Genomic DNA, 24,432 nt, shown 5'->3' on the forward strand with positions numbered 1-24,432 from the left:
TGAGTTTAGAGGAGAGGACAGAGCATGAGGGAGTGGATACCCTCTGCAGCCTGTGGAGAACACACACCAGAGAAGAAAAGTGAGCAGGAACAGCAGAGAGAAACTGCTACATACTAACTGCAAGGTCAACAAACCACCTTAACCTAAAATGAGAAACATTACCAATTATCAAGGCAATTACATTACAGCCCTCTACATTTTCAGATAACTGAAGGACAAATCCCCCACATTTCTAGATTAGAGATGCATGTACTAGTAGAATGGTATAGAACTACTCTAACACTGATATGCTGTAGTTGAAGTGGATATTGAATATTCCCTTTACAGTACAACTAAATATCTTCTGGTGCACAAATACATTTTTAACAGTTATTGTTACTTTAGACAGTATATTACTCTCCATGAGGAGAGATTTCTTGGACAAATTGCAAACTTTATGACAACTTTTTCAAACCCTTAAATCAGTTAAACTTGGTCACAGAGGTGAGCAGCTGCAGCGTTATCACGATTAGCAGCAAAGCGCTCTGGGTTTTAGCGGGGTGAAGGGAGCAGGTGATGAAATTAGGTGGATCCTTGCAGTTCATGATAGAAGAGATACGAGACAGTTACTGAAAAATATATCTTGCTATAGAGAAAGAAATACTAAGTGAAGAGAAGAATGAAGTGAAGAAGAACTGAGTGAATGGCAAAAGTCCAGCTTCTCACTACCTGCAAGAGAATAGGCAAAACTGTAGACACTAAGCTAAGAGAATGCTGGACTACTCTATTCTGGTAGGAGTTTACCATTCTTAAGGGAATGGATCTTGGCAGAGTAGTATCTTAATACTCACTCCTTTCAGAAAACCAACCTCCCTAAACAAGGTTTCAGACCATAAACTGGCCTCAATCAAACTCAAATTGCTGTGAATAAATTTTAAAAAATAGACAGGAGAGACCACTGAAATAATATTGTAGTAACTGTAAGCATCCTAATTCTTATGTTCTTTTTAAAAAATCTGCTCAGTCTTTGCATTGTTTTTCCTTGCCTTCGTTTAGATTTGTTCTCCTTTTAATAAATATAATGGAGTTTAATGTAAACAGCTGAGTAACTGAGCTCATAGCTGCGGTTAAACTTCAGTAAAGCTGTTCTCTCTCTTCCTCTGGCAGCCAAATAGAGCAGATTCTGATTGCATCTACAGTATAAGTGAAAAAGTATGTGTTTCCAACAAATAAAACCTTAAATAAATGCCTCACAGATGAGACAGACGAGTTTGTACACTTAGGTGCAGCAAAACAGTACAAAAGGGAAAAAAACCCGTGAGCCTAAATAGGAACAGTTTCCTAACTCTTGTTTCTCCGTTCCAATAATTATATTGCTATGTTAGTTAACTCACTTGAATAAATTGTGAGGGTAGTGACTGAGGGAATTGCCATCTCTTTATTGTTTTAATGAGAATGAAAGGTCTAATTCCACACACACTGAGCCTGAAATTGCATCAGCTATCTCTGAAACATTATGATGAGCTAATCACCAAAGATAATTACTATTCTTAGAAACAACAGTTGTAGTACAATAAGATTTTTAATAAACCAACAGGTGGAGATAATAAAAGTACAATAGCTGAAGTTAAGTTCTTATTACATGATCCTTAATCCCAATGTTGTATCCTTAGAATGACTTTGCTGCCTGCAATTTCCTTTAGCCCATAAAAGACAAGATACAAAGAACAGAAAGCATAGTACTTACACTGTTCTAATATCTTTCTAGTGAGAGAAAATACTCAAGAACAGCTTCGTAACCACTGCATTTCTGGAGAAATTTTTGTGTTCTATTTTTTTGCATGTTCCATTGCAGACATAACCATCAGATTCTTTCCAGACACTAAGCATTTTATAATTTGGTTTTGGTTTTCATATTTGGAAATTAGCACTGTTATTAACATTTATAAATGAACCCAGATAATTCCAGATTTGAATATGACCAGGAACAACATTTGTAAACTGGACCCATTAAAATACATTTCCTTCCAGAACCTTCACAAAAAGGGCACTGAAGAATATGGAGTATCTCAAAAAGTTTGCCCCAGGCCTTTGAGATCTTTCAGTATATCTTACATGATTTACCTCATGTCCTGCCTTCACTTCTCTGTCAGTTTGCATCTATGATCTGGTCAGAAAATACTCAGTCTGCCTCAGTGATTCAAAAGAAAATGTTTCACAATATCATTAAATATCAGTATCTTAATGGATTCAGCACTGAGAAAGCATGTACTACACCAGTAGAAGTTATTACATAAAAACACTAAACCAGTGAACAGATTTTAGGTGTCTGATCAAGTCATTGGTGGAACTGACCACAGATGAGATGTTAGCTCCATATTCTGCAACAACAGCCAAAAATTAAAGAAAAGAAATAAAAACATTGGTCAAAAATGGAAGGAGTGAAAAAAAGATTAACTTAATTACACTACTGGGATATGGAAAAAGAATTCAATCTGAGAATTGTAGATTTTGCTTTAAAATGTTTTTTCTTTGTCCTTTCCTAATATGTACATTTGATACAGATTTTCTCATAACACAAACCTTTGCTTCATCATCATCTCTCAAACATGTCCACCTCACCCAAAGCACACCAGGAATCAAATTCAGATGTTTGCAAAAAAATCAAGCAAAAGTAAATCTTACTTTATGCTTTTTTTTTCTTTTTTTTTTCTTTTTTTTTTTTTTTGGTGGGGTAAAAAAAATCAGGTTTCAAGTCTGTCAGGTATTGCTAGGAAAAAAGAATTAATAATATTTTGATACATAAATATTCAATTTCATAACGACCATTTATGAAAACTGAATTAAAATGCAACTAATTCAGGCTAGACAGGCAACCGTGATTTATTGATGTAATATAACTATTGTGATACAAAGTTCACTTTATGTGTTTATAAACTAAATGCTGGTGATTGCAGCCTGAGAACTTTGAGGTAAAAATACTGAAAAGTCTTGGCTTACCCAATACTCAGCTGTAAGAACAATTTCCAATATAGAAATGCAGAAACTCAAATAAAGATGAGAATAAGTTCCTACAGCACAGGCTTGTGAGTATTTTGAGGCAGGGTAAAACTCTTACCTCGGCAGTTGGGTAAAGGGCTACTCCACTGCCCATTGCTTCGACACTGTGCTCGAGAAGCACCCTGAAGTAAATATCCAGTGTTGCAGGTAAAATTTACCACATCGTTTAAATTAAACTCACTGCCATTAGTCATTCCATGAGCTGGATTCCCAGGATGTCCACATGTGATTGCTGTTAGAAGAAAAATAGGCAGGTTAGCATCTAAGTGAAAGGTACTGATCCATGGAACCACTTGCAGGTTGGACCTCCTTTGGCATTTTGGTTTTTGACTTCAGGTTTTTTTTTCCCCTTCTGAATTTGTCTTTGACATTTATACAAGACATATAAGAAAAAAAATAGGATATATTTATTGAGAATTCTTAACTGTGATACTTTTTACATTATGTTGAAAGTAGTAATAAATCGGAATCTATATTTATATATCTATATAAATATATATATAATATCTGCATTTTCACACACATCTGATGTGCATTGGACCATTAAAAAACATTTAAAAATTCCTACTGGTACAAATAAAAGAAAATAAAATAAAGCTTAAACATGTAGTAGAGCCAAACAAATTTGATGCACTATTTCAGAACATTATGGAGTGCTGAAGCATTCCAGTTTCGAAGATCTTGCATTGCTTTGCTGAAGTAGTGATTCTTTAAATCTGATTTTCTTATGATTGTAAAGAAATAATTTTTGGGAGTAAATCTTTCCCATTATATATTATGTCTGTTGATTTTGCTAAAACAGAACTTATAAATAAGCTTATTATGGTTAAGCTCTAGCTTTTCCATGTGACAAGATATTAAAATATTATAGAAGAAGATATAAAAGCATAGATACTAACAATGTAAAATCAGAAGGTACATATACACACATGCCCAAACACAGAACTTCTCAACTCTGTACTAGTGATGTTTATTGTACTCGAATAAATAATCTATGCAAAGGTTTATTTTTTCTTATGATTTTGTTGTGCTGCTACTCACAAGGAACTAAGCAGAAATCTTCTTATTTCCTATTAACTCTCAATAAGCAGAAAGTGGAAAGACCTTTCAGAAAATACTTGGCTAAAGTGTGGTCCAGCTGATTATCCAGTAGAGAGATGGGGAAAGACCTGTGCATCACAAATTTTGCAAGATGATGGAGGCTGACTTTTATATGAAACTAAGAGTTTTAAGTAGTCATGGGTGGAGAACTACAAACAGTTAGGTTTGTAGTTCTCTACAAACAGTTGTCTCTACAAACCGTTTAGGTTAAAAAATTATTATTTAAGATGACAATGTTTGGTACTTTACAAATCTAAAAATCCTTTCAAAATAAATTAAAAATATAAAATATGTGATCTTTTGTAAAAAGCTCACAAAATAAAAACCAATGTGGGGCAAATTTTCAGGGGCACAGCCCCTAATGACTTTGTAATATCTCTGCCATTGTATCGGATCTACCTGAGATGGATGTCTTATGGTGTTGTGCTTTGTATCATTAGCTAGAATGGTGTTGGGAACACTCCACTGTTTTGCTACTGCTGAGCAGCACTGCACAGCATCACTCCTGTCTTCCCAACATTCCACCTTCCCAGCAGTAGGCTGGGGGTGTTGCAACCTCTCAAGGGGATATAATCAGGTTAGCTGACCAAAGGGATGTTCCATGCCGTATGATGTTTGCTCAGATATAAAAGCTAAGAGGGAGGAGAAGGAAGAGGCAGGCAGGGTGGCAGCAGGGAAGGAGGGGAGGTATCCATTATTTACATGCATGTTTTGGAGCAACTGTTACACATGCTGATGCCCTCTTTCTTGGGACGTGGCCAGACATTGCTTGTTCACAGGAAGTAGAAAATGAAAAATTTATTTCCTTTGCTTGCACAAGCAACCATTCACTTTTGTTTTAGTAAGCTGCCATCTTATTTTTTTCCCCTGCCTTTCTGAGGAGGGGAGTGAGAGTAGCTTGGTGGCCACCTGGCATCCAGCCAAGGTTAACCCACCACAGCCATATTTCTAGTTCAGGCTCACAATGCTCAGTCAGAAAAATATTTCAGTAGAACACATTCCTAGCAATGATGAACAGTATGTTTTCACATTACATCTCAGAAATAAGAGTCTCATTTTTATGGGAATTTCTTAAATAAATTAGTCAAAGGAGGAAAATCCCCTAAAGTTTGGACGCTGACATAAACCAAATCATCTTGCACAGTTTTTCAGTGTGACAGTGTCCTACACAAAAGAAAACTGTGTTGCAATGGGAAGCATTAGGCAAAATTTAATGACAGAAACTGATGCCAGTTCTTCTCGTAATGGTAATGATAACATCCATATAAAAAGGAGCAACCTCCTGCCCCTCCCATGCCCTCCCAGCTTTGGCCCTTTCTTTTGAAGGGATTTTATTCACCGCACAGTCAAATGAATGCACTAATAGTAACAATGCTATTTGTGACTCCTTTAATGAAGATAAATCACTTGAAGATATAAATAGGATTTTAAAATGGCAATGACACTTGGCAGATATTTCTTGCCACTGTATACATGTAAAAAATTTCATTTTATCCTAAGAGAGAAAATGTTTAACATTCAGAAATTTGGTATGTATTGAACAGAAAAGCTGACATCTCAGTGACTCTGTGTAGTTTGTCTCTCTCTTCGTAGTTATGTCTGAATTGCAAATATCTTAAAAATGCAACACTGACACAGTTGATTCAAATTCTCCATTAAAAATAAAAAAATGTATAAAAATGGGGTTCTTTAATAAAACTGAAATTAAAAGGAAATAAAATCAACTACATAATAAAGTAGTAAAATAAAAACCAGATAAATTTGACTTAACTGAATAAATGGCTGATAGTCCAGAAAATGTCAGATAATCTGCCACACAAATTAAGAAGGAACTAGAGAAGGAAAGACTCTGCAATTCTAGCACTTAATTATGGGATTTTCAATAACAGGTGAATTGAGAAAATATTAAAGGCTATAAAAAAGTTAACATCTCTTCTAACAAATGTAGCATAATCCAATGCCATGCCTTGGCTTGCTTTGTTAAGTTAACTTGAGGCCAATTTGCAAAAACAGGCAGTCACTATCAGAAATGCACAGATTAAAACTAGTCCAGCTTTGTCCTGACAATGAAAGTCCAATAAGTCCAGCTTGTCCAAGCAATGAAAATATACAAAGGAATTTTTTACTCTTGGTAAAAAAATAGGAGAGGGGCTCAGCAAGTCCATACTTGGCATAACAACTATGCCTGGACAAAGAGAAAGTGATAGATTAAGTTACACAGTTGCAGCCTACCATTCAAACCCCTTCAGTGCCTATGCCATCCCATTTCTGAAACAGCAGATATCAGGAGGTACCAGAAATATTAACAAGTCTGTGCTAGGTTAGAAACTATATCATAACAACCCTTGTAACTGACAACCGATCCAATAATTATCTGATCTGAGCCCAAACACTTTTGAACATCTAATCCACTATTAATATTCAATTACATTTAAAATAGTAGCAACAATTCAGTGAAAAATAAGTTGTACTTACGGACACAAACAGGAGTTTGTCCAGACCACTTGTGGTCCTGTAGGCAAATTCGGACAGATGTACCAACAAGTCGAAAGCCAGGATTACACTGGTAGACTACAGTGTCACGATAACTGAAACCATCTCCACTAATATGACCATTTACAATCGGGTCTGGTGAGCCACAGTGACCAGCTACAATAAAATAACAACCCATCAAAAGCATGTATTTTTAAAAGACTTGCTAAAATTTACACGGGAAAAAAACCCCAAATTTCAACTTTCCTTTCAATAAACAATATATTTAAATTCAACTACTGCACTGTGCAGAACAAGTTCTCAGGTATAAAACCTTCAAATGATATTTCTTCTACTTCTTTGAAGGAGAAAATAATGAATTAGAGAAATGAGAATTCTATGATGAAATAATGGTACAGATTTTAGAGTTAAAGACCTCATACTTCTGTGGGGAAAAAGGCAACCTTACTAAGGCACTTCACCATAATCAAAAATAGAAGTAGGGTATTTTTGTTGGTACTGACCAAATTTTAAAGCAATATAAAGAAGAGCTCACTATAATTCTGACATGAATATGAATTTATAAGCATTTTCCAGATAGAAGGCATGAACAGGAAAGAATGTGTGCCAGCACTGTTTCCTCCTTATTTCAGCTGCTGTTAAAACATTACAAAATCCATTATTCCAGGATAATAGCAGTCTTGGCAGTGAGGAAGCCAAGTAATGATTTAATTCATTCTGGATTCTTCATTTTGTTTGAAAGCACAGTTGCTGAGCTAAAAACTATTTCTCTTTACTAATTAAAGAGGAGAAAAAGGTTTTTGTTTTTTGTTTTTTTGTGGTGACACTGATTAATTACAACTGCAGTAATTTCATCTGAAACATGTGCTAAGTCCTCATTTTGAGAGGTGAGGACTGGGACCTAAGGCTCAAGACTGCAGCTACAATGGGTTGTGTGTGTGTGATCACTTCTGTTTCATGCAGGCTGTATCCATCAACAACAACTTGTTTGCAACTTTTCTTTGGGATTCAATCTTTCTAATAAAGCCTCTTAATTATTCTAGACATTATATTTCATTCACACCTAATGGCTCCTCTAAAACACTACAAGAATAAAACATACACCATTTCGTTAGTTTTTTCATACACACAAGATTATTATTAAAATCCTAATTGTAGGGTTGCTGATGCCTCTAAGAAGACATTGTGGTATTATTCTGCAAATTTGAGGAAGAAAGTATGAATGCAAGTTTTTCTGTAATTATACAGCTACCTTTCCCCTTCCAACAGAGAATATGGCAACAGAGGACACTGAAAGCATATTTTTACCCTTGAAACGTGTCATGGAATAATTTATCTTATTTTTGTCAGTCCAAATTAGTAGTATGATCCCTTTTACCCTTCTCTCTCCTCCAGTCTCACTCAGCCTCTCCTTGTGTGAAAGATATTCCAGCCCCTGGCCTCTTAATGGGTCCTTCCCCTGAACTTGCTTCAGTTTGCAATATCTCTCTTGTATGGTGGAGGAAACAAAAACTACACACAATTTTCCACATGAGTACTGAAGAGGAAATAATAACCATGACCTGGTGACTACACTGGTGCTTATACACTCTAGTCCAATATTTTTACTGCAAGGCCATACTTTTAACTCTTAGTCAGTCTCTCCACTCAGTCACCTGGGTGCTTTCTGTAAAGCTTGTTTTTACCCAGTCAGTTCCAAGAGTACTCACACATAGCATTATTCAAGGCAAAGGGCAGGATTCTGTATTTGTCTTTCCTGAACTTTATGACTTCCTGTTGGCCCATGCCTCCAGATTTTAAAGGTCCCTCTGTCTAGCAGTACTAGAACCCACACATCAACTGTTCTCCCATCATTTCGTGTCACCCTCAAACTTGCTGCAGCTGCATCCCAATTTGTTATCCAGTAAGGGACAGAGCTGGACAGTGTGGGTCTTTGTATTCATTCTCAGCATCCACTGACTCATAATCAAATTTGGAATCAAGACACAATACCCCTAGAGTTTGCTGGCTCAATTAGTTTTCCATCCATTTTGCAGTCCCCCCATCCACTCCCTGTCTTCTCAAATGGCTACAAGGATACAAGGGGAGACTCTTTCAAAAGTTTTGCTAAACCACAAAGTGGAAGAAATCTACTGCTGAAATCTTCATCTCATGAGACAGTCACTGGAAAAAGCAGTAAGATTATCAAGGTTTGCTTTTGATTCTTCCATCCTGCCTGTTCCCAATTATTTTCTTATTTCCCTATGCCTAGAAATTAGTTCCTAATATTTTTTCCCTAATTTTTTCCCAGGAAGTGAGGTGAAATAGAAAGGAATACGTTTGGATATTTTTCAGTTTCTAGCTCTAAATAGTAAAGAATTGAAAAGCAGTAGCTGCACAGAAGACAAACACAGGACCACAGGGAATTTCAAGAAGAAAGATAGATGAAATGTGCCACCAGGCATAAAGAAAAATATTATGCATTTCTCTTAAATGGGGGTTTAACAAGTTGCAGAACTTATTATGTGAGTCATTTCATTTACAGATCATTCCACCTACTGTATTTAATGATTTTTCAGGGAATTTTGACTCATTTAAATTAACTATTCCAAAATATCAAGAACTGAAAGAGCACTGCAATGACACAAAATGTATGTAATTTTCTCATCAACTAAAATTAAAGAAAAATAGGAAGTCTGTGAGGGGACTTTTTTAGTAAAATATGCCCTCAATAATTTAGAAAATAGTTTATATGTATCAGGGTTGGTCCAGAAGTTTTATTCTAAAACACCTGGAAAGCAAGATACAAATAATTCTATTTTATTTTTAGTAAGAATTTCAAATAAAAGTCAATATCATAACATTATACTGCAATTTACCTATGAGTTATCAATTAAAGTATTAGATATTTTTACATAACCATAGTCCACAGCAGCATATTTTCATACTGATAAATCTAAGGCATTATATATATCATATAATTAAAAGATTGAATGGCGTAGATTATATTTAGCTTTAGATTTTAAGTGTCTTCGACTTGTTTATGTGTAGTTTTGTGCTTGAAAGGTGTAAAAAAACAGGGAAAAATATGTTTTCAGGAAAACACACTGATCTGCAATTAAGTGCCACTGATTTTGCAGAGGGAGTAAGGCAAATTTAAATGCTTCCAATTTGCCCTGTGCCCTATATGAACCTGTGGTCAGCCATACACACAAAGCATACATAAAAACACATAGATGTTGTGGTTTATATTTGCAAATATTTTTGGAAGGAAAAAAGGGAGACGTTATTAACGGTGTTAGTGAGTGAAATCGAAAGAAATCTTGCATACCAATTCATATTTATGCCTGTGTAACTAATATAAATAAATACATGTAATGCTAACAAACTGAAGAAGTAGGTCTTAAATTGAGCCTTAGACTCATTAACTACAGTCCCTGATTTTAGCTTTCTATAGAGAGCAATAATAAGGAATTGACTAACCCTTTCCTAAGATACAGAAATTAGTGTACTCATTTAACCTGAAATCATAAATTAATTGTACACATATCAGTGGGTAACACAAAGTGATAACTATTTGCATCGATAGCTGTCTTGAATTATATGCATGCAGGAACAGTGTACATAAAAAGCATCTCTAACTCATTATAATTCCTTTGAAATGGAAAGACTCATTCAGAGCTCCCTGCATGTTTACCTTCTGATTTTCACAGTCTTCAGGTAAGTCTTAAAGGTACCTCTGAAATAAATTTGGGGCATTTTGTCCTTCAAATTTAGGAATATTCAATTAGCAGTATTCACATCATCTAGCTTTAAAATGTAAGAATTTACCTTCCCTGAATTGCTCTCTGGAGGAGCCTACATAGCTCCATTGACCTTGGATTGTATTCTTAATTGCATATAAATTAAGTGTCTGAAGAACATGGTATTAATATACTTTATGTGAAAGCATGTAAGAGAGACAGGAAGGAGCTTAGTAGCAGAAATAAAACTTTCTGCAGCATGCATAGGGTAACTCAAATTTAGACTTTCACACTCAAGGCTGTATAATATTTTTAGCACTATAGAGCCTGTCTGATTTTGAAATAGAAAGAACTAAGTAGTGATTAACCTGCCACCTCTAAATGGGATCTTTTTTGTCTGGTGAGGTAGATCCATGCATTTAAGAGTTCTAAGCATAGGGCTTCATTCAACAATGAAATCAATCAACTTAGATGGAACTAAAGTCCATCTAAGTTTCTAGAAAAAAAAATATTGAGAAGTATCATAAAGCAAGCAATGTTTTTACTACAGTAATAGTTCCTGCAAGATGTCCTGTGTTCATTAAAAGTGGGAATAGATTTGTGAAAATAATTTAAAATGCAGAATGCAGATAATCAGGTGGGAAAAAAAATAAAATGTTATTAGCTATGAAGAGATATTAGTAATCTATACCAATTTCAATGGGGATTTGTTAAATCTGAATTAGAAAAAATCCAGCACCAAATCATTCCTGGAGAAGAAAAAGACGACTTCATATAAATTTAATTCAAGCTGCATATAGACACAATCTTTCCTAAACATGAGATCTAATAAACTTATTGACTGCTTCTCAAGGAGTTAAAAGCTTTAAAAGATTTTCTAAACTGACTTTCAGAATAATGTGGTATTGTTTTATATATGTAATATATGTATATATATAAGTAATGTACTGAAAATACTCCATCTCAACACCATTTAAATCTAAACTCATGGCTACCACAGACAGCTAATCTTCTGGGATGTTCAATGTAATGTTACTTTTCAATAGTCAGAATAGAAGGAAAAAACCCCTATTTTCCAGCCTTTCATGGGCAAGAGCAATTTATAACACAAACAGAATCCATTTAGACTTGTGTATTGTTTAGTTTGCATAGGTTGGAAGCCAAATTATCCTGCATATAGTCTTTCAAAAAAGAAAAGTATAATACATAATTACTAAATACTGTTATTATTGATCAGATTATGAAGTGGTATTTCAGGTTATTCAAAATGAATGAACACTAATACATATCTTTATGCTTGAATTAATTACATGCAGGTGTCAGGCAATACCCTGGCAATGAGTGGTGTAGCACACTGGAAGAACCTACAAGGATAATAGCTCTTTTTTTGCAATAGACTTTGCATGTTCATAACCAAAGAAAGGGCTGTGGGAAACACTCTTACACATACAAGTTTTGGGCTGTTGGGTCTTCACTGTTGCAGTTCCAACTATTTTAAATGTCAGTCAGCCTCAGTCCAGGGATAACCTTACACCAGTATATGGCTGATGTGTTTTTAGCTACAAAGCTTCTGTACACTTCCACTGTGAAACTGATGAACTTATGCATGTGAAAAAGTAGTGCTGAATCATAGCATTCCCCTAAGCAGCACCTCAGTGCATGTTTTTTCCTAGGTAAAAAAGTTTATTTCACTTTACTGCTCTAAATACCAACAGAAGTAGCAACTGGTGTACTCTGCTTATGCCTATATTCTATGCTTATGCTATCCTATGCTGATTTCCTGCATCAAAATGACATCTTTCTTAATACAGCATATTTCAAATTCAACAATCAGATGTGAAATATAACAAGCCAGAGGAGTGTTCTTCATTTTCATAAAATTTGCCAGAAACAACTGCATCTTGCTGGGAAGTCATTAAGAATGAACTGTCATTTAGAAGTTAGGTTAGTTCTGTGAGACAATGGTCACTACTTCTGACCACTCTATGTCATAAGAGGCAACATACTACAAAACTGTATTAAAAAAACCTGAACAACAAAATGAAGGAGTCAATCAGGAATACTTAATGAAAGGTTACAAAATCCTAATTCTGATCTGAATTACATGATTCCGTGCTATTTTTTTTCCTGAAAATATTCTGTCTTTATTTTTCTTTCTGCTGCAGCCTAGTATCTGTGAGAAATTGAGATGTTAATGTTAATGGATCAAACATTGCTAAGATCACTGTAGGACTTTGCCCACTATGGCAAGCTGTATAAAGAAGCCACTGCTCATGTGCTGTCACCAAACCTCTCCCCTCACCAAATAAGCCTCTGCAAATTCCTGGAAATCTGGACATAAATTTAAGCCACCTGAGGGAGCTTGAGAAAAGGTAAAGGCGTTTCTATTGCCCAATTATCTAGGGTCTAAGACGTAGACAAGCCTGGGGAGAAGAATGCATCCACAAGGAATGCCAACTCAGCAGCTGCGCTAAAAACCAGCTCTGTCTGGGTCGAGTACAGGGAGGCTACAGCCCACAGACTCATTTCTGAGGCCTTCCACCAGGGGACTGCATATGATCCACAGTGTTGCAGTGTTGTAGATCCCCTGTAAAACTCCCCCACCACCCAGGAGAGCTGCTTGGACATTCCCATGTATACCTGAATATAAAGATAAGCATGGAACGCTATATGTTCTGCTAAATACGCTATATATCTGCTAAAATGACATATAGAGGCAGCAGAGAAGAAAGATGCTTTTTATGTGAAGTTGAGCTCAGAAGAGAAAAGCAGAATTCCTCCTTTCCTGAGAGCAACTGAGTACATTCAACTGTAAGGCAAGAAAAAAATCTGCAAAATGAGGGCAGACAAAGCAAATAACAGACTCCAGAAATAAATATCCTGTTCACAACCAAGAATAAAACCACTGCTGAGCCTCAAATGTTACTCAAAAAGAGAACCTTTTCCTTATGTCTGTATTAGGTGTGTGAAAATACGAGTGGATCTGAAGAGAGCAAGAGTTAGGGTGAGAATTAATGTCCAAACTATATAAATCTCAGGGTTTGAAAGAGTCTTGGTTTTGCTTCACTTTTGACTGCCTTTGTTTTATCACACACCCTGCTCCACAAAGAAAAGCGCTGTGAATGTGGGCGATTATTTGAGTCACTTAAAAATCATACTGGTTTGAAAAGCATTACAACAACATAAAAAAGGTAATTTTATGTCTAATGAACAAATATATGCTCGTAGAATAGCACAAAATCATATTCAGGACATAATATTTCTATATTTAAGATACCTTTATTTTTCATTGATTCAAGTGTTGCTTGACAAGAGCTGAAATCCAGTTCTTGATACTTTTAAGACAAAACAAAACAAAATGAAGAAGAAAAATTTGGGGGTTTTACCTAGGCATTGGGTTTCAGTACCACTCCAGAGACCATTTGCCAAGCACTCTCTCACATGAGAGCCGACTAATGTGTATCCTGTGTTACAAGTGAATATTGCAGTAGCTCCATACACTGTTAAGGTTCCAATCTTATTTCCATTTGGTGGAGATGGAAGACCACCACAGGAGATAACTAGGGAAAAAAAACAAAAACATACTGAAATACAAAAATGCTTTTCATAATTTTTTTGACTGGAAGACAATTTATCACCTTGTGTTTCCTTAAAAAGTAAATGTAATAGGAATAAATAAAAGAGTTGTATTCCATAGCAGGGGCTTAAAATTATGCTTGATATGACAACATATGTTCTGAAACTAAAAATTCTTTGGGATACTTGCATATCTTGACAGCAGCCAATGCATATTTCTAGTTCTGAAACGAGGGAATGACATGGATTCCTGAGAAGGTTGTGGTTATATTCCATACATACATATCCATGGCTACTCCTCAAATACACCTTCCCTGGCTGTTTTAAATATTGTGTCAGTTTAAGGTATTACAAATATTTTTAACATTTAGTACTCTGAATTGTTATGAACTGTCTTTTTTCTTATTTCCCACTACTATTCATAAGCATATAGCATATATGATTGGCTGCTTGCTAAAACCATAACTCATCTGGTTTTGCCAAAGACTAGATTTGACCAATTATCAGAGAAACTTTCTGTAGCATCAGCTGCAACCCACAGCAATTGCGCACCACATGAAAAATTGTCTTTCAGGAATGTATCAAACTCTAATTTAATTAAAACCATTCTGTCATTTCTTTTGTTTCTAGAAGAGTATACAAATAATATTGTAATTTAAGATGTGGACCAACGTCCTCAAGAACTTCAACTGTATTAATACATTAGTATAAATCATATGTTTACTTTCAATAGCATCTTGATCACAACTAAATTTCCTACTTGAAATCCTAAGGTCCCACTCTTACACATATTAAAATGTTCGCTGTAGAAAACAACATGGAATTGGTTAGAATTTGTATAAAATCAAGTACTAGCTACCATGCAGTTAACTAACACAGTCATAATCATAAATATATTATCATAGATTTTTATGTACATAATGTGCCTAGAGATGAGTAAAACTCATTTTGACTATGATCAAGTCCCATTAATGTAATTTAGGGATTACCCTAACATTATAATTTCTAACTTAAATACTGAATATTAATTACATTTATGTTAAAAAAAGAAATCAAACTCTTTTTGAAGAGAAAGTAAACTGTAGACTCCAGAAATATACTCTGCAGTGTGTTTCTGGATCTTAATGATCCATGTTCAATGGAAATAATCCTGAATATCTCTTAGGGTATGAAGTTTGCTGTAATTAAATACTAATCAGTCCTCGAGTAGAGGGCCAAACAATGTACCTTTCTTATAAATTACCTAATATCTCTTCAATCAGCAACTCCCTGTGTTTCTAATACTTTTGTTTTAGTTAACTTCATCTGATGTGGATCATCCCATTTTCTGCTCACATAAAATTTCTGTAATTGTAGAGGGTGGGGAAGAACTATCTATTTAAACACTTGTTAGCAGCTGAACAGTAGCTGGATATTAGGCAGCATATCAAAACTACATTTTTTGTCTGTGTGCACAACTGCAGAAAGGGACACAATTGCAGTTAACATAATTTTAAAAATAACATATTGTAAAAGAAAAAAATTAAGTTTTGGAGAAATGTTTTAAGACTTTGGCACTGTAACCCTTGAAGTCTGTGTGATTCCATTGAGATTTCCAAGGTTCCCTAAAACCTTAAACATCCAAAGTCAGGATTGATGCAATTTATGACATTTTTGTATAAAGACACTATAAAAGCTCATATGAATGTTTCTCCAACAGTACAGTTTTAATGCTTCACCCAAGAGGTCAAAGCAATACCATCCTCTAATCTAACTCTAATCTGGAATCTTCTAAAGTAATAAAATTCTCTCTTAGTACTTTCTACATACTTATGCACCACCTAACAGAATAAATACAAATTGATTTCTTGATGGTACATCATTGACTCTTGTATGAAACATATTGTACTTAACACCTAAGGAACTGGAAAAAATTAAATTCAACTTAATGAAAATTTCACACTTTCTTACTTATTGGAATGTGAGAGCAAAATAGTTTATTAAAGCCTTTATTTATAAAAGAAAATATATATCTATTAAAAAGCATAGGATATTCTGTAAACAAGTATGGTCCTTACCCTTACAAGCTGGCCTCTCATTGCCTACGCTCCAGGTTCCATTAGTCCTGCACTGTATGAGTCTTTGACCCAATAAATAATATCCAGGACTGCAGCTGAGCATGACTTGAGCTCCATACTCATTCAGTGACCCAGAAATCAGTCTCCAGACAACGTGTTCTGACAGAAGAGTCTCTATGCTGGGGCAGGTTACAGCTGTGAAAAAAGGAAATGTACATATTAGCATTCTGCCCCTATATGTCTTTTATAGGTGAATGGCTTGCCTTACAGGCAGATGTTTCACAATCTAAGAATACCATAGTCATCTTGGAAATAAAAGTTCTAAGAAAAATAATTCTCATACAGTGAGTATTACAAATTGAACAGGAGTTTGTAGTGTATTCTCATTTAGTGGAGGTAGTGGCATAGTGACATACAGTCATACTCTCTAATGAGATTTATTCAAAGATTTCAGAGCCAAAACACATCACAGACTATGGTGGATGTAAAAGGGAAGGCAAATATTGCTATATAATGTTTGCAAAGCTTGAAGTTCTTAAGACACGTTGCCATAAAAGCTACTAGCACACATTGAAATGCTAATTACTACAAAACCATATATTGTGGGTATACAGGAAAATTATTTCATTCCAGTTTAGAAGACTTTTAAAAAATGATGATATTTAGGAAGATTTTTAGAGTTATTTCAGTTCTGTTGTTTTTGGTATTTAATATTTTGTAAGAGAATGCGGTTACTGACTACAGACAGGAAGTATCATTCATGTTCTTTTTCAGTTTCAATTTGATGCTCTGCAACTTAAGACCACAGAATTCTTAAAATATTTATGATATTGACATGAATTCTCTCTTAATGTACCTATGACTGGACTAGCATTATGAAAATATTTATGACTATTTAAAATAGTTATATTTTTTATCTTTTACCATGTTATTCAGAATTTCCCTGCTATAGAAAAAGTCTGGATGTCAGATACTGACTGTTTATGTCACTAAGTGAGATTCACTAAGTGAATACTTTAGAAAAAACTACTAGCCCAGAAGCAGCTGAGAAAAACTATACTTTCCAAGGAAAATCAACCAAACAACAGCAACAAGAAGTAGCAGAAATTTAGTTTCTTCATATGTTGCTCAGTGGAAGACAAAAGCATTAGGAGGAAGTGTGTAAAAAATCCAAAATGAAGAAATAAAAAGAAGAGCATGGTTCTCATTTATGTTACAATTAGTTAATACCATGCCACCAGGAAAAAGACTAACAAGCTGGCAAAATAAATATGCAAATAAATAATTACATATCCTATAGACTTCACACTGAAAGATATAAAGAGGTTTTATTACAAGTATGAATGTGTGATGGAAAAGAGACTAGTCAGGGCAATCACTGAACTAAAGGGAAAGTGATAGAATCAAAATTCCTGTAAAAAGGTAGATGTTAATGTTATAATTATACATTTACCTTTTCCAATAGTTATCTTACCCATGTCAAATTTTGGCATCCAGGAAAATGAGAACTGACCATAGCATATCTATGAAGATGTGTAAGTATTTATAAAGGAGAAATAATTTGAGGAACTTCCAAATGAGAGATTATAATGCTATATTGACCTGAAATTGTAGAATATTTTCGTAGATTTTTTTTCATACATCTTAGGAAGGATTGCCAATGTACAATCACTTTGAAACTTAGTAAGACTTCATTTTGGCCTCTAAAACAGTATTTTGACTACTGAAGAACAATATCCCAGGTTAACAGAGTACTTCCTACTTCCTAATTTAAATAATTTTGTTATTAATACTAAACTGCATTTCATAGCTATAGAAAGACTATGAAGTATCAACCAAGAAACATTTTTTCATATTTACTAAATAAAATATGCATATTGAAGCACTCTGCAGAACACCTTGTAGTGAAAATCATATAAGTCTTTCAGAAAAAAAAAACATATTCTAAATAGGAACTTAATGCCTATCAACTTTGACATTTTTATCACTCCTCCTTCCAAACAATAGTTTTATTGCTTCTTTCAAATACAAAAGCAAGCTTCTCTTTTAGTTCAATAGCAAAAATTTTAGTCTTAACCATAGGACTTCTCAAGACAGGCTCAGCTATTTCAGAATATGTAAACGAGCTGCATAGATTTTACCTCTACATACTGAGGTCAGTATGCAATTTATTCTTTCTTTATCTATAGATACACTTAAATTTGCAAGCACACTTCACAAATAACAATCAGATTCTAATGCATAAATGTACAATTTCTAATTCAAGATGTTACTCAATACCGAATATACTTCTAGGTTGTGTTGATGTAATCAACTAAACCTGCTGCTTGAAAAATTTAATTTTACAGGGACTGATTTTGATTTAATAAATTTCTCATCCTTCAAGAAACAAAAAAGTGACTATTAACAGATGTTTAATTTTGTGCACATGTTTTGTGATTGAGTGCATCAACTTGCCTCTTATGGTCAGTTTCTTGGAAATAATGGTCTGGACAATATTTAAATTTTCATTTACATACATGAAACTCTGTAAGGGATTACCTCAACTGCCTGCAGATGTGAAGATGTTCTCTTAGTTCTCCAGGCATTTTTATAACAACTTTCATGAATAATATTTATTTACATAAAAACAGGTCAGAAAACATAATTACAATTCGAAATCATGATAAAGATTATCTATTTTAATGACATGACAATCTCCATATATTGATAATTCTGAATAGACTCTAAACAGGGAATTCATAATGACATATAATTACCATAAAAAAGAGTTGTTATAAAGCCCAAATAGGCAGATTTGTCATGTCAACGTGTGGCTTTGAGGCTGTGTAAATGGAAAAATTTGGAATTTGTTAACCATGGGATGATCTACTTAATATTTGGTTTACTGACACATGATAGGATGTACGTTTCTCATGGGGGAAAAAGAGCTCTAGCACGGGAGCTAGTGGGTCTCACTGACAGAGATTTAAAGTAGTTTGGAAGGGGGAAAGGGAAAATACCAGGCTTGGCAGTGATGAGTGATGGTATGGTGAGCCAAAATTTGAGGAAAAAAGTACTAATCCCTTAATCCGCTTCACAAGGTGCTGGCTACAAAGTATCAGACTCAAATGTTTCTACATATGCACACAGCAGAAGTAAAACAAAATGAGCTCGAAGTTTTGCCCCAGTCCCAGTCTGATATCATTGGCATAAGTTAAAGGTGATGGGATTAGTCCTGTGACTGGAGCGCCCTCCCGCTGGATGGTTAAAGGTGCTTTAGGAGGGATAAGGCAGGGCAGAAAAAGAAACAGCTGGAGAGGGGGCAGCACTGATGTAATATAAGGGGTAGAATATATGGAGTTCTCTGTTGGCAATGGCTCAGTTGAGAGTTTCTGGATAAGAATCAAGGGACAAACCAATCATGTGAATGTCATTGTCGGAGTTTACTGTAGACCTACAGCTAGGAAGATGATGCCAAACAATTATATTTTGAGCAACTAAGGGACACTTCCAAATCAACTGCTCTTGTCTTTATGGGGGACTTCAATTTGTCAGAAATTATCTGGGAGAACCACACAGAACCACACCAGTGCAGAAGGTTCCTAAAAAATCCTGCAGGACAACTTTATAGAACAGATCCTAAAGAAGTCGGCTTAGAAAGATGCTCTCCTTGATCTACTGCTTGTCAACAGGGAGGATCTCATAAGTGAAATGGAGGTAGGTGGCTGTTTTGGCCACAGTGATGGTAAAGCTTCTGAGTTTAAAATTTCTGCTGACAAGAGGAAAAGTGCCAGCCAAACCTCAAATCTGGAATGAGGAAAGCAGACTTCAAACTTCTCAGGGAACTAGTAAGTAAAATCGCCATAAAAAATATTTTTGCAGGTGTTGGGATCCACCTTTTTTAAGAATTGCCTCCCTAAAGGCACAAGAATGTTGAAAGTCAAGCAGGGGAGGCAAAAGTCTGGCTTGGCTGAACAGGGATCTCCTCTTAGAAATAAGGCAAAAAAGGAAGGTGTATGCCCTTTGGAAGCAAGATAAGGTGTCATGGAAGAATACAGAGATGCTGCTTGCCACTGTAAGAAGAAAATTCATCCAGTCAAAACTTAACTGGAGTTGAAGCTGGCCAAAAATAAGGTGGACAATAAAAAGAGTACTTTCAAATATATTAATGCCAAAAGTCAATGTAGAAAAAACATTGGCCCATTGCAATGTGATGCATTGAGGATGAGGATGGTCACCTCACAAACAGGGACATGGACAAGGCAGACGTGTTTAATGCATTCTTTGTCTCTGCTTCAACACGAATGATGCACCAAGGGGGTCTCATGAGGACCATGACTATGAGAATGATCAAGTTCCAGTCAACCCTGAAATTATGTATGATTTGATGCTCCAGCTGGATCCCTACAGATAGGATTCATCCATGAATCCTCAAAGAGCTCGGTTATGCCATTGCAAAACCTCTCTTGATGATTTTTGAGCAGTTGTGGGAATCTGGAGAAGTCCCAGCTGATTGGAAGCTGGAGAACATTGTCCCAGTTTTCAAGAAAGGCAGTAAGAAGGACCCCAGAAACCACAGGCCTATCAATCTCACTTCAGTGAAAAATTTTATTCCTTCACTGCTCTAAAAATCAAAAGTGAAAATTTATTTTCATGGAAAAGCTTATTTTGGGAAGTATTAAAAAAATCTGAAGGTCGCTCTTCAAGGGTATCTTGAATATTGTGACTCTGAGTGCAATTATCTTTTCAAAGAAAAAAATGTACAATGTTCATAATGGAAAAACACCTCAATTACAGGAACTTGCTATTTAGTATTACTTGTTATTGCTCTTAGTATTATTTCAAGGAGCACACGATACTTAATTGCCATTCTTCAGCTGGTAATTAACAACCACAAAAATGGGCATAGGGTATTTTGGACTTACTATTCAGTGAACTTAATGCAGTAATGTGACCTACATTTTTCAAATATAACCTTCTGAATAACTTCAGTATTAGCTTAAAAATAGGAACAACATTAAGGTGCAGTCATGTACTATATCTGAGATACTAGTGTGCTTTAAATTCACAAGTATTAGTAAAATTACAAGACAGATAGAAACCAAGTAATCCTATACATCACAGAATCCATGAACAAAGACCTAAGAACAAAACAGGATCACTTAAGCAAGTTGATAGTCTCAGTATGCTGATACAAAGGAAAGAAATTAGCTGTTCATGTTGGTCAGTATATTCAAACAGGAAAGGCTTCAAAACCTCAAAACACATAAACAAAAGGATCATGTGGTATTCAGCATCAGTCTGTCAATCCAGTCAGCTCTATCAAGCCAATCTGTTATCAGTCTAATGTATCTGGACTAATTAAAAATTGCTAAATTTATGAACTGTTTTAGTACAGTTCATTGAATAGGCACTCCATGTTACATACTAAACACTGACAAAATACTTCAAAAAAATCCTTACTGATCTTAGGATTTGTTAAAGAAAATGGGTATGATGTTCTGAATGTCTTAGCAAATAAAAACTACCAGCACAATATTTACAATGAATTGATGTGAATCTTTGCCTGTTTATTTTAGCAAATTTGGTTTTGCATTTGTATTACAACTAATATTTTATTCCAGAACTACTCATGATTCTTAGTTCTAGAACTAGATATTTTCCAAACATATTGAAAATTATTTAAAAGGCTAATTTATAAACTTATAAATTATCATATTTATAATTATTTTTATTTTTTTTCCAGAGAAACAAAAGATATCTGAACCATCATTGTTACAGCTCAGCAAACGACACCTTCAAAAAAACCCCATCTACAGCAAAATCTGCAATATGAAGATTACAGAAAAGTGCCATTAGCTGCTCCTTAAAATATCTGATGTTAGATGAATTAGCATAAACCAATCAAGGACCTGATTTAAATATTTTAATAAATGTATTAAAGGAATGGTGAAAAAGAACAATAAAGTTATGCAGTTACTGGGACTATGTCAGCCAACTAAAATGTTAGAAGAATGAACCATAAACTCAGTATTCTAGATTTTGCATCCACATACTTCTGTGAAAAGGAAAGCAGTAAGAGCAAAGGCCAGAGAGACATGGATTTGAAAAGTAAACAAATCCATGGATAATGGTGACTCTTGTGAAGTTCAATAAGGCCAAGTGTGAGCTCTTACCCATGTGTCAGGGCAATCTGAAACATGAGGCTAGGCACAGAATAAATTCAGAGGAGCCCTGAGGAGAAGGATTTGGGGTGTTGGTTGATGAGGAGATTGACATAAGCCAGCAACGTGCACTTGCAGTCCAGAAGGCCAACTGTATTCTGGGCTGCATTGAAACAAGTGTGATCAGAAGGTTGAGAGAGGTGATTTTACCCCTCTGTTCTGCACCTGTGAGACCCCACCTGGAACACTGTGTCCAGCTCCAGGGCGCCCAACAAAAGAAGGATGTGGACCTGTTGCAGTTAACACAGAGAAGGCCAAAAAGTTGAGGAATGGGCTGGAGCACCTTGATGATGACAGGCTGAGGGAGCTGGGGTCATTCAACCTGGAGAAAAGTAGGCTCCTGGGATACCTTAGAGCAGCCTTCCAGTGCCTAAGGTGGCTACATGACAGCTAAAGACTTTTCACAAGAGCACGTAGTGATTCAAATTTAAAGACAGTAAGTTTAGATTAGAAATTCTTCACTATCAAGTTGGTGAGGCACTGGAACAGGTTTCCCAGAGAGGCTGGGAATGTCCCATTCCTGGAAGGGCTCAAAGCCAGTTAGATGAGGCTATAAGGAACCTGGTCTAGTGGAAGGCATTCCTGCTCATGGCAGGAGGGTTGGAACTAGATGATCCTAAATGTTCCTTCCAAACCAAACTATTCTCTGATTCTATGATTCTATGAAAGAGCAATAGAGAAGTCTAGTCCCTTGATCAATTTCTAGTGATCTCTTTGAAGAATAACTGAAGAAAGATATTTGTCATTCAATTAAGCTTTCTTAGTAGATATCTGTTGCTTTGTATTCTCTGTAATTAAATTCAGTAGCCTAATATCCATGATCCATCTGTGTCTTGCACTATGACCATCACGAATCATATTTTTCATGCTTCAAATCTGATGTAAATGCTATTAATGAAAAGAAAAGCCTTTCAAACATCTGCTTCAGGCATGATATTATCAGAGGTACTTTGCAAAACAAATTGCCCTGATTTCAACCTTCATTTTAATACACGTGGGAATAAAAATAGACTTATTTATTTACCATTTACCTTTCTGTGCTGTGTTTGCTTCCCATCAAGTTAAGATGTTTCTGTTTCTGGAGACTAAATATATCTGTCCTTACAGCAGCAATACTGAAAAAAACCAGGTTGTTATGCAGGTTGCCTAAGCTCTCTGCCTTGGCTAAAGCATGCCTACCTCTGAATAGCGATCCCTCCTGAAAATATTGATTTTAAATTGTCATGTATATAACTAGCACTTTAATTTAGCACACCTAGATTAAGAAGTACTTGGATTCTTTTTCAAATAGTAAATTTTTAGAAAAGGAAAAGAGAAGACAAGGAAGTGAATGAAGTGTTCTATATTTTGTTAGTTTATTATAAATGGTAAACAAAATTTTTAGTGTTGAAAATTGTGCTAAATGTTAGTAATTAAGCCTTATTTTTAAAGGGTAGTCATTGTCTGATTAAGTTTGAACATTTCAATAATACAAGCTTTTTTCTTCTTTTTATGTTTTTTTCACTGCAGATATAGTGTTATGAATTTAGTATATCTAATCCCCAGATAAACTATCTGGCCCTTTCCCTCAAAAAAGAAAAAAAATCTGTTGACATTTTTGCTGATTAATCATTCAAGTTCTGTGTTTTGTACGTTGCCATTTTTTTCTAAGAATAAAGCTCACTTCAATTCACTGGAGCACTGCTTTCCCTCTGTACACGGCTTGGAATTCACATCATGTCTGTGAGATCACAGCTGGTTTTGAATAATCCTCTTTATGTACTCTGTGGAATTGCTGTGTACAGTTTTAAGCACTGCCCTTCAAGAAAGGTGAAGATCAATTGGAGATTTTCCAGAAGACAATAATGAGAATCACTGGTCCTAAAAGCAGGAAGGAGGAGTGGGAATGAGCCACAATAAGATAGTTATCTCTGCAGAAACGGTGACTGAGTGCACTGGATTCAGGAGTCAAGGTGTTGGCAGGGGTGAGCGATCAGCTCCAGGGGTGGCCTTTGTTAGGCGAGACTGTTGGGCACAGTCAGTTCCAAAGGACCCACTGCGGAACACGGCTGAGCTCTGCAGCCATGATGGTAGCACCTCTGGGAAATCGTGTTTAGGAAAGAGCAAAACTCCGCACAGGCAAAGAAGGCAGAAACAAAAAGAGTGAGAAACAGCAGAGGGAACACTAAGGTCACGTAAGAGGGATGTGTTCCAGACAAAAACACCAGAGCTGGTGTTTTGCTACAGCCCAATGAAGAG

The 24,432-nt window shown here is 35.4% G+C and overlaps 1 protein-coding gene across 2 annotated transcripts in view; it reads right to left on the minus strand.

Moving 5' to 3' along the window:
* Positions 1 to 24,432, minus strand: part of CSMD1 (CUB and Sushi multiple domains 1) — a 1,065,169-nt gene that overhangs the window by 48,135 nt on the left and 992,602 nt on the right. For both annotated transcript variants that reach the window (XM_038133051.1, XM_038133050.1), the window contains exons 51-54: positions 15,989 to 16,183; positions 13,742 to 13,915; positions 6,616 to 6,789; positions 3,098 to 3,271 (exon numbers count right to left, since the gene is read on the minus strand). In XM_038133051.1, the coding sequence (XP_037988979.1) occupies positions 3,098 to 3,271; positions 6,616 to 6,789; positions 13,742 to 13,915; positions 15,989 to 16,183 (717 nt within the window). The remainder of the gene's footprint in view (positions 1 to 3,097; positions 3,272 to 6,615; positions 6,790 to 13,741; positions 13,916 to 15,988; positions 16,184 to 24,432) is intronic.

The sequence above is a fragment of the Motacilla alba genome, chromosome 3 (genome assembly GCF_015832195.1).
Source record: "Motacilla alba alba isolate MOTALB_02 chromosome 3, Motacilla_alba_V1.0_pri, whole genome shotgun sequence".
Classification (NCBI taxonomy): Eukaryota; Metazoa; Chordata; class Aves; order Passeriformes; family Motacillidae; genus Motacilla; species Motacilla alba.